Consider the following 15,210-nt stretch of genomic DNA (forward strand, 5'->3'; position numbering starts at 1 on the left):
TTAAATTGGATATTTAAAAGAAGACTCTGATTTGCAGTCAAACACCCCTGCACTGATACCTGACTGTTCCTACCCGCCATGTAAGCAAGCTGAGCATAGGGCAGATCACCCATGGCAGCTGGAGCTTATTGCATTTCTGGGGTGAAAATTTTGCTCAGGAGACACTAACCTGTATCCATGGGGGAAGGGATTTTAAACTGGGGATGAGGAGAAAGGAAATCAGCTGAGAGAGGTAAAGGCTAGAGGGAAGATAACCTTTAAGGGAAAAACTGAGGAAGCAGGATGCCTCGGCACCTGCACCATTGCCTGCCTCCCACGTGTCCCCTGCTAAAATGTGGGGGCCAACACTCAAGAGGAGCATATGGGAAGGAGACAACCGGAGATCGCCTCTGCAGCAACAGATTGACAAGCAGCAGGAAGCCAGAAAAACAGAAAACTAAAAAAAAAATCACCTGTTTATACCTCATCATCTGAAAAAATGCACACATTCACTCAGAGGTGAGCAGATGGAAAAGACATCTACAGCCTCTTAAAGGCAAGGCACTAAGGTATAAAATTCAAGAAGCTTCATTATCAGACCTCGGCCCAGAATAACTCTTAGAGATGTATTGCCAAGGTTCCTATTTTCTATGATATTTTTAGCCACTCAGCCACATTTAACTTCCAGTTAATGCAGGCAATAAAGAACTATGTTTTACACAGCAGTGAACACCATGCACCCCCCAAGTGCCAGGCAGACTGGTTTACTGTGATTAACATTACACAACTGTTTCAGGAGGGGAAGTGAAGACTGACTTGTCTGCCTGAAACAGGACGGGGTAAGTGGGTGGCAGTGTGACATACGCTTCCAGCTTTATGTGAGTTAATTAAAGATTGCCGGACAGGCAACCCTGTTCATGCCCTTTTATTATTGCCTGTGACCGCATAAGCTTCTCTGGCTCATCTGTATATTTCAAATTTGTTCCTGCTTTGCTGCCTCTGTGCCAACCCCAGATACTGAATGTCATTTCAGCATGCCGTACAAGAACCTGTACCGCACCAGTGAGGCAGCAGACTCTTCCCTTCTATGAGATGCAATGAGATGATTTAGTACTAAGCATATTACTGCTTAGCCCTCAATGTTAAGTTTCAGCTGGGGAAGGGAAAGGCTTGAACTCGGGATTCCTTATTTCATCTGCATTACCACCCCAAACCAGATTACTCATTTCTAAACACAGTATTAAGTAAATCTGGTATCTTAAAGCACATGTAAGGGGAGATGAGATCACTGGGAAAAGCAACAATATAGAAACAAGATTAACAGGGTGATAAGTGGCTAATAATTAGGCGAGTCAATTTGATTAGGCACATGAGGGTATGTAGTGCTTATTATAATTTACAAAATGAAGCAATGCAAGAAGGAATATTCTGGGCAAATACTCTACAGCAAGAGAGAAAAATAGCATAGATTTTGGGAGGCTGCCTATTTTCTTTTTTTATAGTCTATTTTTCAGAAGTAAAGAACCAATTTTATCACTGTGAGAAGAGGCATCTCTCCACTGCCACAAAAGCAGCTTCACATTCATCAGTCTTGAGAACAACTCACACAAATAAATATAAATCTGTTGGATGATGCTACCAGGATCACAAAAAGAAAGAAGATTTAGGTCTGATCAAAAAAAAAAAAAAAAAAAGAATAGTATGAAAAACTAGGTTACGGCAGTGTGTTAAAAACCTTGTAAAGAAAAAACACAGCATGTGTACGAGGTAGAGTGACACCTTCCTTTCTCCAGCAAGATAAATATACTTCCATCCGAAGGAGCTGTTCTCTTACACTGCGAGGCCCCCAGCGGCGCGGGCTGCAATCCCCGCGTGCTCTGCCACAGGGCAGGGGCCATCAGTGCATCCTCATTTCACAGGCATGTGGCGTGAACATTTCCAGCCCCTGTTTTTAGTTATTCCTCAAAGGTCCACCACCTCAAGAAAGTTTTGTTCCAACTGGCTAGCAACAAGAAACAAGCTAATTACTGTGACACTTACCGGAGGAGGAGGTGGTAGCTGGACTGTGTAGGGGGGAGGTGGTGTGTCTGTTATTTCTGGATCATCATGTTCACTTTCACTGTAGCATTCTGAGGCAGACATGGAAAATGAGCAAAACCGAAGTGTTAGACCAACACTCATTTATTCCTTGCTGTGCTGTGTTAACCAAAGATCACCAAGTAGGATGGTTCTGGGCTGAGGACTATGCTGTAACAAGTCAGTGTCTCCTACAGTGAAAATTAACCCACTTATGGTAATGCTACACTACTTCATGGCAACGTTTTATCTCTTTTTTAAGCAAAAGAATTTGCTATGGCAGGAAACACTAGGTGGCACTGCTCTAGATAGCTTCACAAATAGATTTGGGGAGGGTTTTTTTTTCCTCTCAGAATCCTGTAAAGGAAAGGTTGCATCATTTGTAGTATAAGACAGGGAGATCTGCTGCAAGAAGCAGATGCTGTTCCTTAATCTCTGTAACCAGTAAGCTTTCCTGGAACTGGCAACAGACATTGGTGGTTTGGCTGCAATTTTGGAGAACACAGATAGCTCGCATGGTGCTTTGGAAACCATAGAGTAGCCTCATGAAAGTCTTCTGTCACCACATGACATCTCACACAGACAGGCCACGCAGCATGCCAGTACACATCCAGAGCTAGTGCTAAAAGTAAACACAGTACTCTAGGACTATATGCCCCACTGACCCTTTTATATATATATATATATATATATATATATATATATATATATAAAGCAAGCTGATAGAACCTCAGTATCCCTTGACATGTGGCAGAGCAGCAGTCATGTTCTTATTTCTTTCAACTACCTGTGTGGCAGGTGAAATAATTTTCTCAGATCCTTTTTAAAAATGGATTAAATGAAGTGATAATCATTGATAAAACGAGACATAGAAAAGGGGAGGCAGTAAATTGCTGGTTCCTATTCCCAGGGCCTGGCTGTAACCACAGTGGAAGATCACTTCCCTCTGCTAAATCTCCCAGCACGCATCGGCCTCTCACATCCAACCCTTACAGGAGCAAGTGCGTGCACCCTGCCCTGCGCCGCGTGTGAAGGGCGGCAGTGCTCACTCCCCCGCTGACTGAGCTGGGGCCAGGAGAGTTTGCAAAGACATAGTCAGAGCTCAATGAGGACAACACGAACGAGTGCCAAGTGTCACAAGAGCAGAGCCTGTCCCTGTGGCCTCCGCGGGAGCCGGCGCTCTGCATTGCCTCTCCCTCCTCCTGCTGCAGGCAGCAGCTTCTGCTGTCCGAGGGCCCCTGGGTCTCTCTGGTGGAAGCAACAACCCTCTCACTCTTCTCCTCAACCAGGCGAGAGTTGTTTATGTTCTGGGAGTACTTTGCAAAAGCTGGACTTCATGGCTTCACACCACTAGAAAGTAGTGTGTTAGCAGAGTCTCTGGGAAATCACCTGTGATTATCTTATCTTTGAACTAAATTAATACACACACGAGCTTTTTTTTTTTTTTTTTTTTTTTTTTTTTTGTGTGCATGTCCTGGGGCTGGTGGGGGAATGGTTAGTAACCACAGTGTGAGTGGAACAAGGGGAACAAAGTTTTAAGAGAAAATAATTTTATACGCAAGAGAGAGGTTCCTAAGTTGTGAACAAAGTGAAACAAAGTTTCATGACTTTTTCTCCCCATACTCTTTGCAGAATTATAGGGTTTTTAATAGCATAGCTGCTATTCTGTTTACTGGAAATATGTGCTGGCACATTTTAGCATAAAGGACTGAGACTGGCTGCAATAAGGTTTATATCAAATTCTAAGGCTCTATTAATGCCTTCTTGAATAGCTCTTAGTAAAGAGCTTATTGTTTCTACAGCTCCCTGTTTAGGCACACAGAAAAACTGAAAAAGAATCAACAGCTGTTTTTGATACTCTAAATAGGCAAATGGGGCTGAGGGAGTGTTAAAATGCATAGAAAGTACATGAATACACAAGAACTGCCATAAAATGAGCCAAGACCCTCCTGAAGAGTTATGATGTGTGATATAAAGGGGAGAACCAGGTCAGCAGAAACAGAAGTGGCTATGGGTAATGACAGCATTTTTCTGAAATGTAGCAGTGCCTCTGCAAGGGCTCGTCCACCCAGGCACATCCAGGCACAGCAGCTGGAGCACCTGTGACAGAACACACGTGAGAAGAGGAGGAGGTATTTGACACCAGAATTAAAGTGCTTTTTTCTGAAGGGGAAAATGGGCCACCAGTTTCAACAGCTGAAGAAACCTTGGCTATGTTATGTTTATTGCAGGGTAATTAGAAAACCTGTTGCAGAGGTTATTCAGTGGATTATTTTGTATCTTTCTGTCTTTTTTTTTTTTTTTTTTTTTTAATTAAGATTAGTGGGCTGACTTGTTTTGGATTGTTTTATTATTCTCAACTCAGCCAACACAACAAATACTACATTTTCTGAGGCTTTAAAAGAAAAAAAAATGTTTTAATGTATAGAATTTTGACCATCCTCTTCTTCCATCAAAATCCTTTGTGAAAACATGGACAACATTTTTTGACATTTCCTCCCTGAGTACAATTGCCATGCAGTTCTTGCTACACAGCCTGATACTCAATATAGCACTTTATCCTAATTATTTCAGGCTGTTTTGTTACAAAATTAGGTCCAAAGAGGACTCAGGCATTTTGGAGGAATTTGAGGGTATGGGAATTAACAAGTTTCCTCACAAGAAATAAAGAGGAACCATGAACTGAAAACAGAAAAATTGATGAGACCTGATGAATCTCCAGAAATTGGTGGTATCTATGTTTACCAGCCCCAACGCTGCTTTTAATGGCAGAGTATAAATGAAGCCAGATCATACTAATCAATAATGGAATTGCATATCCAAAGCCTGGACATAAACCACAACCTTATTCTGGAAAACAGCAGAAGGGATGCAGAGAGGAGCATTTCAGTGCTTAGACAAAACAGGCTGCATCATGTAAGTGTTCATACTGCTACAAATACCAATTTCTTCTTCATAATGACAGCTCCTTCACAACCTGAACAGTTCTAAAAAAAAAAGCACTGTGTACCAATACTCTAAAAATGGAGGGTCAAAAGCCCAGAAGATGATACACATTCCTCATCTCAGAGTCCATTCATGGTTTGCTAACATAATATTACCCACTTCCCATTCTAAACCAGCTCCCAGCATGTGTCCTCACCAGAAGCTCTTCCAAGCACTCTGGCAGGTGACTTGCTTTGTCCTCTGCCCAGATTTGTGATTCAAGTGCCACTATTCTCCCTTCAAAGAGTTCTATTAGGTCAGTGTTGAAATTAAGACAATAAATAAATTGCTAGACAACTTCTAAAATTATTAATTCCAGAATGAACTCTTGGGTTGAGCTCTGAAGGGAATTCAGTACACCACTACCACCCCTCCCAACACTGTTGTTGTTGAAACCCCTAGGAATGAAGGAGACGCTAGGGACAGGTTTACAATGTACAAGATGTTCCCAAGCTAGACAGCTCCTGGGTCATAGCACAACTCCTGTAAAACACCTTACCAGCTCAAAAGCCAGAGCATCACAGCTGTTTCTCTTTGCACTTGGTAGGCTTAGCAAGCCAGCAAACTGCCAGAAAGTAGTTACACACCTCTCACAAGATCACCGAGCGTCTCTCAGTGGCACTGTTTCTCACCATTGTTTCTTTTTCTGTAATTACTCTGTGCTGTGTCAGTGCGGTTTCCCTGAGCTCAGTGTGTAGACGGACCCAAGTTGACAGTTTAAAAGAAAGAAAAGAGCTGACAAAAATTTGGCCAAGTAAAACCTGTGCTGAACATGATGTAGTTACACACTGAAACCACGGGTAAGAGCATACCTTCCTCATTCTTCCCATTGGGTGCCTGAGGGTCTACAGCCATCCCCAGCTTACTTAGCCACCTGCATTTAAAACAGAGGGAATATAGTTAGGGATACTTTCATGCTGCTCAGGCAGAGTTTTGGCCCTTTCAGATATGTTCTACATCACCACATCTATTTTCATTAACCTGAAGACTAAATGTCAGTTTCTTTCTATTCCTTAGACCATCTTCTAGAAAGGCACCAGTTACCTGAATACTAATATTCTCTGTGGTGAGCAGGACTAGTTCCTGGGACATCATCTTTCCCTGGTCCTGAAAAAAGCACTACTGATGATCAAGGAATTGTATTCATGGAAGCTAAAAGAAAAGTATGTGTGCTACACAATGCCAATGGCTTAGTTCTGCTCTTGAGCGGGCATCTTTCACCTGAGATGAAGCAAAAGGCGTAGGAGCCATAGAAGATGGTGTCAGCTGCCCTGGCCAATATCGCAGCACAGTCTAAGAATCTAAGCTGTTTAAAACCAGACTTTCTAACCATTATACATTGCTTGCTTCAACTCCCTATGTACTTTTGTTTTTAGTAAGTCTCACTTCCTGCATTGCTTTAAACTATTACCAGGTTGGGGTTTTTAAATTTCTCTTCCTAGGTGGTTGGATTTTTTTAGTACTAGAAACAATCCCTAGATATACTTTTTGTATATTTTGTTTGCCTGTAGGCCATTTTATTCTATCCAGGTTTTAATAAACAAATCACTAAAAAAGCTCAAGCCTTTCAGATTAAAATTCAAGGCCTAAATAGTGAATGTGTGAAGGGCAGGAATGAAGATGCATAACTCTGAAAAAAAATTGTGTCTTACCTTGGTTCTACTGAAGCAATGGGAAATTTGCTAGTACGATCGGTGTCAAAGTAACTGTATTTTTAGACTGCAGTATGAACAATAGAGCCACATAATTCAGGAAAACAAAGTGTCATAACTATAAGAGTGGATTATTGACTTTCTTCTAACAGTTAATCATAACAGAATGATTTAAAAAAAAAATCTTAACAAAATAAAAAGTTTGATAAAATATCCAGGACTTCATTAACCATAGGGTCAAACAGACTGTTAGTAACTGTGTGCAGCTGGCCAGGTAAATGCACACAGCTAGCCAGCACACATTTACTTTGCATGTGTGCGTGACAATAGCAAATGCATGCTAAATTAATGAAGCAAACGACAGTATTAATAAATCCACTGTTGATTTAATAGATATATATGCATGAAGAGTTACAAAAGGTCATGATCTGTCAAGCATTTATGCACACCAGTAACTCGACACATGCGAATGCCCCATTGAGTTCAGTGGAACCACTCACATGCATATGTATTTGTGGGACTGGAGCCAAGAGGACAGATGTCTTTTAGTCTGTTTTGACATATGCGTGAGTATGCGTGTATATTATGTATTAAATACATGTATTTTATACTTTGCCAAGGAACACATCGTCAGTTACAACAGTGAGGAATTAGTATTAGTGCAGTACAGTGCAAGTTGCTCTAACGCTAGGCTACCTAGCTTTAAGCCAAGATGAAATTTACTTGAGAGGTGGAGTTTGAAGAAAATCATTCTGGGGGCATAAGAGCTGGGACACCTGCATAGATTTCAATCACTCACTCACATGAGACTAAACATTTCAAAACTGTCATTAAGACATTGAGAATTTCCAGCTGGACTCCAAACTGGTTGTTAGAACTCACTAACATCCTCCATTAGCTCTAATTTTCCTTTTCCTTCTCCCCATATCCTTCCGTCTCTTCTCTCTCAACCAGGGTTACTCTCTCTACAGAAATATTCCTGTCCGGCAGTCCCTCATTCTCAGTCACCCTCGGCCCATCTGCCTCAAGAACTTCTCACTCCTTTCAGGAGCTCTGGTAGGAAATGCAGAAATACAGAAATGGATGGGTATGTCCCCACCAGTATGTTCTGTGCTGCTCCAAGCTGCAAAGAGCAAAATGTTCTTTCCATCTATATTTGCTTGTATAACTCTATACAGTACCGATTTATGAAACTCTATCTGTGTATGTACACTACTGTAGCATTGTACATTTCTACATCTGTAGCCCTTTTGTAAGGTCACACACGTCCTCTCAACTTCTATCCTTTCCTGTTGTGGTAAATACGTATGAGGTAGGTCTCCTGTTTATAGAATGAAAGAACAGTCAATGCCCTATGAAGATTCTCACAAGGATCACCAGCAGAGCCATGATTAAAATCCTGACCTGGCTATCTTATGAGCTCTCTTCTCATTTAAATTGTACTGCTTTGTATCCAATATTTGGCCATTTAGTGCAATAGCATTGTGAACAGATTGCAATCTGAATTAAAAAAGACAAAGAAGATGAGATGTATCCGGCAAAAACTGGATCAACAGCAAGTAATACCTATTTCTGATAGCATTTCTAGAATGGAAGTATTTGTATTCATTTTTACTTCTTGAATTTAAAACTGTATTGATGAATTGTTGTTTTTACAGATATTTGGGCACAGCAAATGTCTGGTCTGCCATGAGGATTGTTTAACTGCAATGCAGTTTGGTGGTGAAGTAAATGCTTACCTACAATAAAGAAATAGCTCCTGTATCCCTTTAACCCTCCTTGTTAACTGACATGCTACTCGGAAAGCAGACACTATTATCTTCTAGTCCTACATCACTTCTGGGACAAAACTATTTTAGGGATTTTCCTTCTCTTTCATTTCTTCCCTTACTTCTCCCAAGGTGATGAGCTTGCTATCAAATCTTTCCACCTCTCTGACAGAAAGAGATTTATACCAGCAAATGTCAGGAAGATTAGAATCAAAATCAGGCTAATAATGTGATTCTGATTTCAACTGTCATTAGTGAATGAATAGCGGTATTTTCCTTCTGTACAATGACCAGAAAACAAAACAGACTCAGTAATCTCCCCCGAATAACTTTGTCAATAACCGCTTGACAGTGAAAGAATAAACTCAAAGGGTGTTCTCAGGCATGAGACAGGATGAAACATGGCCAGTCGCTCCTACTTACGTGTTCATTTCAAGAACATTTTCTGCTGCAAAATAAAATGTCTTGATCTGTGGGTGGCTGATCTTAATAGCACTTTAAGAAAAGAAAAAATAGAAGAGATATGAAGAAAACTAGTTTACATAAGAAAAGAAAAAGTAGCTGGATGAATTATTATATTTATTTCCTCTACTATATTAATCCAGATCAGTTTATCCATCCATATAGCCCTTTCCTTAAAACTCTAGTCTATTTTTAGCTCATTTGCTAGGCCACCCATTATTCAGAGGATATAAACTATAGGAACTAAAAAGGAAGGAATAAAGAATAAAACAAAGACCTTCATTATGCCATTACATAATTCATTTGTTTGCCCACATATTCAATACTGTGTGCAGCTTTGCTTCTCCCAGCTCAGAAGAGCATAGTAAGCCTGGAAAAGGTTCAAAGAAAGCACCAAGAGTGACCCAAGGTATGGAACAGCTTCCATGAGTGATTAATCAGGCTAAGACCCACATCATGGGAAACTGATGGTTGAGGGAAGGGAGATATGATACAATAAAATCACAAGCAGCACACAGCAGGTGAATAGGCACCAACTCTTCACTGTCTTTTCCATGACAAGTTTTAGGAGGCACCAAAGAGGCAACTAGGTGGCAGGTTTGAAACAAACAAAATGGATGTAGTTCCCTGACTACCCCCAATAGTTGACCTGTCGGCCTAAGCCCCCAACTATTCTTTAGTTGAATAACCAACAGTAAGACTTTTCAGAATTATTTTTTTTTTTCCTAAAACATAGTCTGTGATCCTGAGACTGCGTGGCTTCCCTCTTTAGTTCCTCATTAGGTGACTGTCCTGTGGAAGCACACACTGTTTGACTGGGCCCCAGCAGCCCTCGTCACTCCTTTCAGTTCTCCTAACTTACCCCACCCCAAATAAATGATGAGCATGTGTTTTCTTCCCAGTCACTGACAGCCAACAGTCGCACAAGTGAAGGGCAACATTTTCTTGTGGTCCTGTACTATATGACTCACCCTTTCCTCTGAGTAAACAAAATGGAGCTCCCCATATTCAAAATAGCTGTTCCCTATTCAAGGAGGAGTCAAGCCCACAGTTAGTCTCAAGAACACATACAGCTAATGTCAGCGTGAGACCCAAACAGAAAAATGAAGGCTTTCTCTTAAGGGACAGAATAAAAACCATGATGAGACTTATAACTTTGAACATCAGCAACACCCCTCCAAACCTTTGGAGTATACTCAGAAGCAGCAGGAAGCCAGTGCTGCATATAGAGTTTGGAGGAAATATTTGAAATATGTACCCAGCTAAACAAGGTTTTTATTCCCTGCACAATCAGAGGCTTCAAGTACAGCCCAAGCTCAGCTGCACCACAGTAGCCTAAAAACCAGTCCTGACTTGGGGTGCAGCATTACTTGCACCACTATTGACCTCTCCACCTAAGAGAAGGTATCTAAGGTAGATTACAACTTATTCATAATCAATGAACAAAGGAAAAAAAAAATCATTTGGCATTTTCATCTACTTCTTTATTTGTAGCAGACCACATCTGGCAAAGAATTTTCAAAAATATTTTTGCAGTATGATTTTCTTTCAGTAGCTCAATTAATATCTTATTATTTATACAACACAGAAGAGCTTCCTACAGCTTCATTGTCAAGCACTACCAAGATTGAATTCCTTGCAACATTGTAAAAATCCTGCAAAACCGGAGGCAAGAAATAAACTTACTGTTTTTTTTTGCATTCAATTGCTCGGTCCACACTGAAGTCTGGAAGTCTGATGAATCCTTCTGCTTTTTCAGCCTGAAAAAAAAAAACCCACCACATCAACCAGTTGGTAAACTACCAGACTCCAATGCTTGACGACATTTAACATGCAAGTGCTTGTTTTTGACAGCCTTTTATAGTGTGAAAATATATGCTCATCACCATGGGGACAGATTAACACCCAATGTTTTGGATGATATTTGGGAACAAAAAATATTCCTATACCACCTACTATTTGTGCTAGTCCTGGATGCTAGAAAGCAAACACTCCTGTCTGTGCAAGTGGCAGAGTATGAGCATAGGATTTGTTATACTTTCCCAAATATCAAAGTGCCTGAAAGAGAAAGGTTGCTCAACTCCTACAACAGTGCTGAGATAGATTCCCTCTCCTCCTTAACTCAGAGCATTTGTATCAGTGCACCCTTATCTAAGATTCAGGATTAAGTCATAAGTACATTCCAGAGTTGGAAACTGTCAGGGGAAAAGTTTAGGTTTGGATCAAGCCAGGACTAAAAACAGCAGGAAGGTGAAGTAACCCAGTCACTCTGCAGCCATCAATGATCACACAACTTCTCTGAACAAATTGGCCAGCCACGCTTTGTGTGTAGACCACAGAAAATGAAACTACTGAATCAGCTCTAAACACGGAAGCCTCTCAAGAGACAGATGACATAAGAAAAAACAAGTAAGGGTTATATCATCTGCTCAGATTTGGATGTTACATACAATCTCAAAGGAGCATTTGTTCCATTATACAGCATGCATGTGTGTTACACAGATGCATAATAGCAACACATATAATGATATAGGCGTATTTAAAAAATATATGTCTATAGCAATGGGAACTGAAAAGTGACCCCAAATGATCCAAGGCAGAGAGGACTGTCCCCTGGTGTCATGGTTTGGGCCTGGTTGGCAGCCAACCACCCTGCAGCTGATCACCCACCCTCCCCCCGACCTGGGAATGGAAGTGGGAATTGGAGGGGTAAAGGGACACTCACAGGTTGAGATAGAAACAGTTTAATAATGGTAATAAAATTAAAACAGTGATAGCAACAGAAAATATAAACAGGCAATGCACAATGCAATTGCTCACCACCCGCTGACCAATACCCAGCCCATTCCCGGCTAGCGATCCTGAAATACCAAGATCCGGCAATTGCGATCCCAGAAGTGAGAGAGAGAGAGAGCCCCCCTTCCCGACCACCCCTCCTCTATATAGTGAGCATGACGTTCCATGATATGGAATATTTCATTGGCCAATTTGGGTCTGGTGCTCTGGCCGTGCTCCCTCCCTTCTTCTTGTGCCCTTGTGCACGGGCAGGACATGGGGAGTTGGAGAGTCCTTGAAATCTCAGTAGCAGCTGAAAACATCAATGTGCTATCAGCATTCTTCTCATACCCAACCCAAAGCTGAATATAAAACACAGCACTATTGTAGGTACCAAAAAGGAACATTAACTCTACTCCAGTCCAAAGCAGGACACCTGGGTAACTGTAACACTGACCATTTTGTAGGGTCACCTGCATACTCCTGTATATGAGCAAGGCAGAGGTGATACTGGCTGTTCCCACACCAGGAGGTGAAATGGTGCAAGGGGATGGTGCCATGCAGATGAGCTTTGTTGTTAAACACTGATCCAGTCCTGAACAGCTCTGGCCACCCAGCTATCACTCCCCCAGAAATTTGCAGGCATGGTTCAGGAGGTAGAAAAAGCCAGGTAGACCTTTAAAGTACACTCTTCAGATGCAGTCACCCCTTTCTGGACAGGACGGGTTTTACTGAGCATTGGCATCTCTGTTCTGGGTCAGCTGGACTCTGTGTCAGAGAGTGGTTCCAGCAAAACTGAAGTTATCAGTAGGCCTTAAATCCCTGTTCTTGCTGCTGCCTGCAGCTGAAACATCTTACATCTTACTACAGCTATCTGCATGCACCCAATCAGCCACAATAAGACCAGGACTCCTCCTAAGAGGAGCAATAATGTAGACAAAAGTCTGTAGCATGTAATGTCAGGAAAAACTATACTTTCCAAAATACAGAAAGTGTTCATTCCTGAATCACTTTTTTGCTGCTCCCAGCTCTTATCCCTGGGCACATTGAAATTCTGAAAACGTACACCGAGTTAAAGCAGGTAAAATATACACAACAATGACAAAGACAGAGGATAAATGAAGATGACTGACAGCATCTCAAGTCACATTATGAATATGAAAAGACTGTAAAAATATAGTCTATGTTCATTAAGACAAGCCTTTGAGCTTTAATGCTTGAAAGTATGAATCTCTGAGAACCGAAATATGGATACAGAATGGATATTTCAGTAGGTGGTTTCCCTGTACCTCTGCATAGCTGTTCTTTGCTATACAATGCATCATGGCATAACCACTGTTACTGCAATTTACATGTATTAAATATTCATATGGGAGGTTTATATTTTGCATCTTCACCAGTAAAGGGCTTTGCCTGCTCCAGGACAACAACAACAACAACAAAAGCTTCAGTGGAAGGGGGCTTTTTTGTTATTTTCTTTCTTTACAGAAGAAACAATGTTTATCAGCATCTGGGCTGAAAAAAACTTTAATATTGCAACGTGGCTTCATTTATACCAAAAAGTGATTATTTGCTATTGTGGATTTTTAACTTTCTCTGATTATATTTGCATCTGTCAAACTTGTTTACAAACTGGCTTGGTAAGCTTTTGTTTCCATTCCACAGGTTGGGATTTAGTGAGACTAGACTCATTGAGATTAAAAAAAAAAAAAACAAAAACAAACAAAAAAAAAAACACCAAACAATTAACTAAAGAAAAAAAGTAACAATATTTTTTAAGTCTTTTTTTTTTTTTTAGAACTGTATTTCAATAAATTAGACCTTAAGCTAGTATTTCTATCCCAGATCCATAGTACACCAAGTATATAGGGATAAGCAAATGAGTAGGGGTGAGTAAAGGAGGAGCTCTATTCATGGACTCCATTGCACTAAAGATGCAGAAGGTACTATTCTGCATTTTTGTACCAGGAATAGTGGTCACTTACTAGACCACGTGCAGCAAGAACAGTAAAATTCCTGTTTGGTTCCCAAGACCAGTCCAAGAACACCAGAGACCAACCTTAAAAAAGCAGTTCATGAGGTATCAAGGCCATTATTACACACATTGCTAGATGAGAAACATGTACAATGCCAGTTGTTTCTCTGCAGTATGAATCAATAAACCCAGTTTTAAAAAAAGAGATCCAGAAGACCCTGTGTGAAAGGGTATACCCAGGTACCTTCTCACCAACACACCAATAAACATGGCTTGAGCTGGGTAAGACATCAGATGGGTGAGTGGGTGACTGGGGCCTGGGTCGGGTTAGCCTTATACGTTACAAATGCAATCACAGATCTGCCAGTTTTATCTATTGGTGTAGGAGCCAGTGGTCTAGACTACATCCTATAAATTGCTTAGGGTGCTGCACAAGCACTCATGAGGAAATTAAGTCCATGCAATACCATTAGATAAGTCACTGTCTCTACCATCAATGTATACAAATATTTGAGCATTTGAATTTTGTATTGGACTAATGAATTATCAGGACTCTGTAAGCCAGTGTGAGGACACTAACCTGGGGAGCTTCCACCCATGCAAAGATGGAATGTGGACTTGAACCACTGACATATCCACTAAGTATCTAAATTAGAGGAGTACTCTCCTCTGATTTATTTTCTAATGAAAATAGTTCTGTAGGCTTTGATTTCAGTAATTTACATTTACCAGTTTTACAACGGAGAAATCTCCAGATTTCTTATACAGTATTTAGCATGTTCCGGTTGGTAAAAGATTATGTTCGATGCATTCAGGATTTATATTTATTCTATCAATGATTTCAGATTTGTTCATTTATAAGAAAAGTTTAATGTTTCATTTTATGTCTGAGTGAAAGAAAGAAGGATAATGGTGTGGTTTGGTTTTGCTTTTTTTTTTTATGCGCTATTGATACACATCTCAGAAGGGTCATCTACGTAGCAGAAAACAGGGGTTTGATGGGTACATAGTTCCATAATTATTAGAAAAAAAAGAAAGGAAAAAAAGGAAACCAAATCATAACAGTAAAATCTTATGAGCATTATTACAGTCAGCAAATAGAATTCCAAATAAACACTAGGAACAGGACATGTGGAAGTCATCTTTTCGGTCATTCTTGGAATAAAAATGACATTTTAAAACCATAAAAGTGTATAGAAGTTCTAAGTGTTTTCTTTTCTCTGGAATGTTATCTGTAATGTGACGTTAAGCATGATATTATTTAACACACACGTTTCACTCAAACTTCCTTCAAATTTTATTGCAATGCTGTAAAATAGACCTAAAAGATTAAAAGAATCTTGACCTGTTTCCTATTTAATCAGGATGTTTAAAATAATAATCTGTTCTCTCTTGTGGTTTTTATGCAGGTTAATCTAACATATATATCTGCACTTTTTGCTATGCTCAATTGTAGGAAAATAATTTCATTAATAACAACAGTCTCTGCAAATGTTTGGGGCAAAGAGAAAGTAAACATGTTTTCATAGAAAAACCT

The 15,210-nt window shown here is 40.3% G+C and overlaps 1 protein-coding gene across 3 annotated transcripts in view; it reads right to left on the reverse strand.

Moving 5' to 3' along the window:
* Positions 1–15,210, reverse strand: part of IPCEF1 (interaction protein for cytohesin exchange factors 1) — a 59,521-nt gene that overhangs the window by 17,923 nt on the left and 26,388 nt on the right. For all 3 annotated transcript variants that reach the window (XM_042795820.1, XM_033011576.2, XM_042795821.1), the window contains 4 exons: positions 10,610–10,683; positions 8,885–8,956; positions 5,853–5,914; positions 2,020–2,108 (listed from right to left, as the gene is read on the reverse strand). In XM_042795820.1, coding sequence (XP_042651754.1) covers positions 2,020–2,108; positions 5,853–5,914; positions 8,885–8,956; positions 10,610–10,683 — 297 coding nt within the window. The remainder of the gene's footprint in view (positions 1–2,019; positions 2,109–5,852; positions 5,915–8,884; positions 8,957–10,609; positions 10,684–15,210) is intronic.

The sequence above is a fragment of the Tyto alba genome, unplaced genomic scaffold (assembly GCF_018691265.1).
Source record: "Tyto alba isolate M040663 unplaced genomic scaffold, T.alba_DEE_v4.0 Super-Scaffold_22, whole genome shotgun sequence".
Taxonomy (NCBI): Eukaryota; Metazoa; Chordata; class Aves; order Strigiformes; family Tytonidae; genus Tyto; species Tyto alba.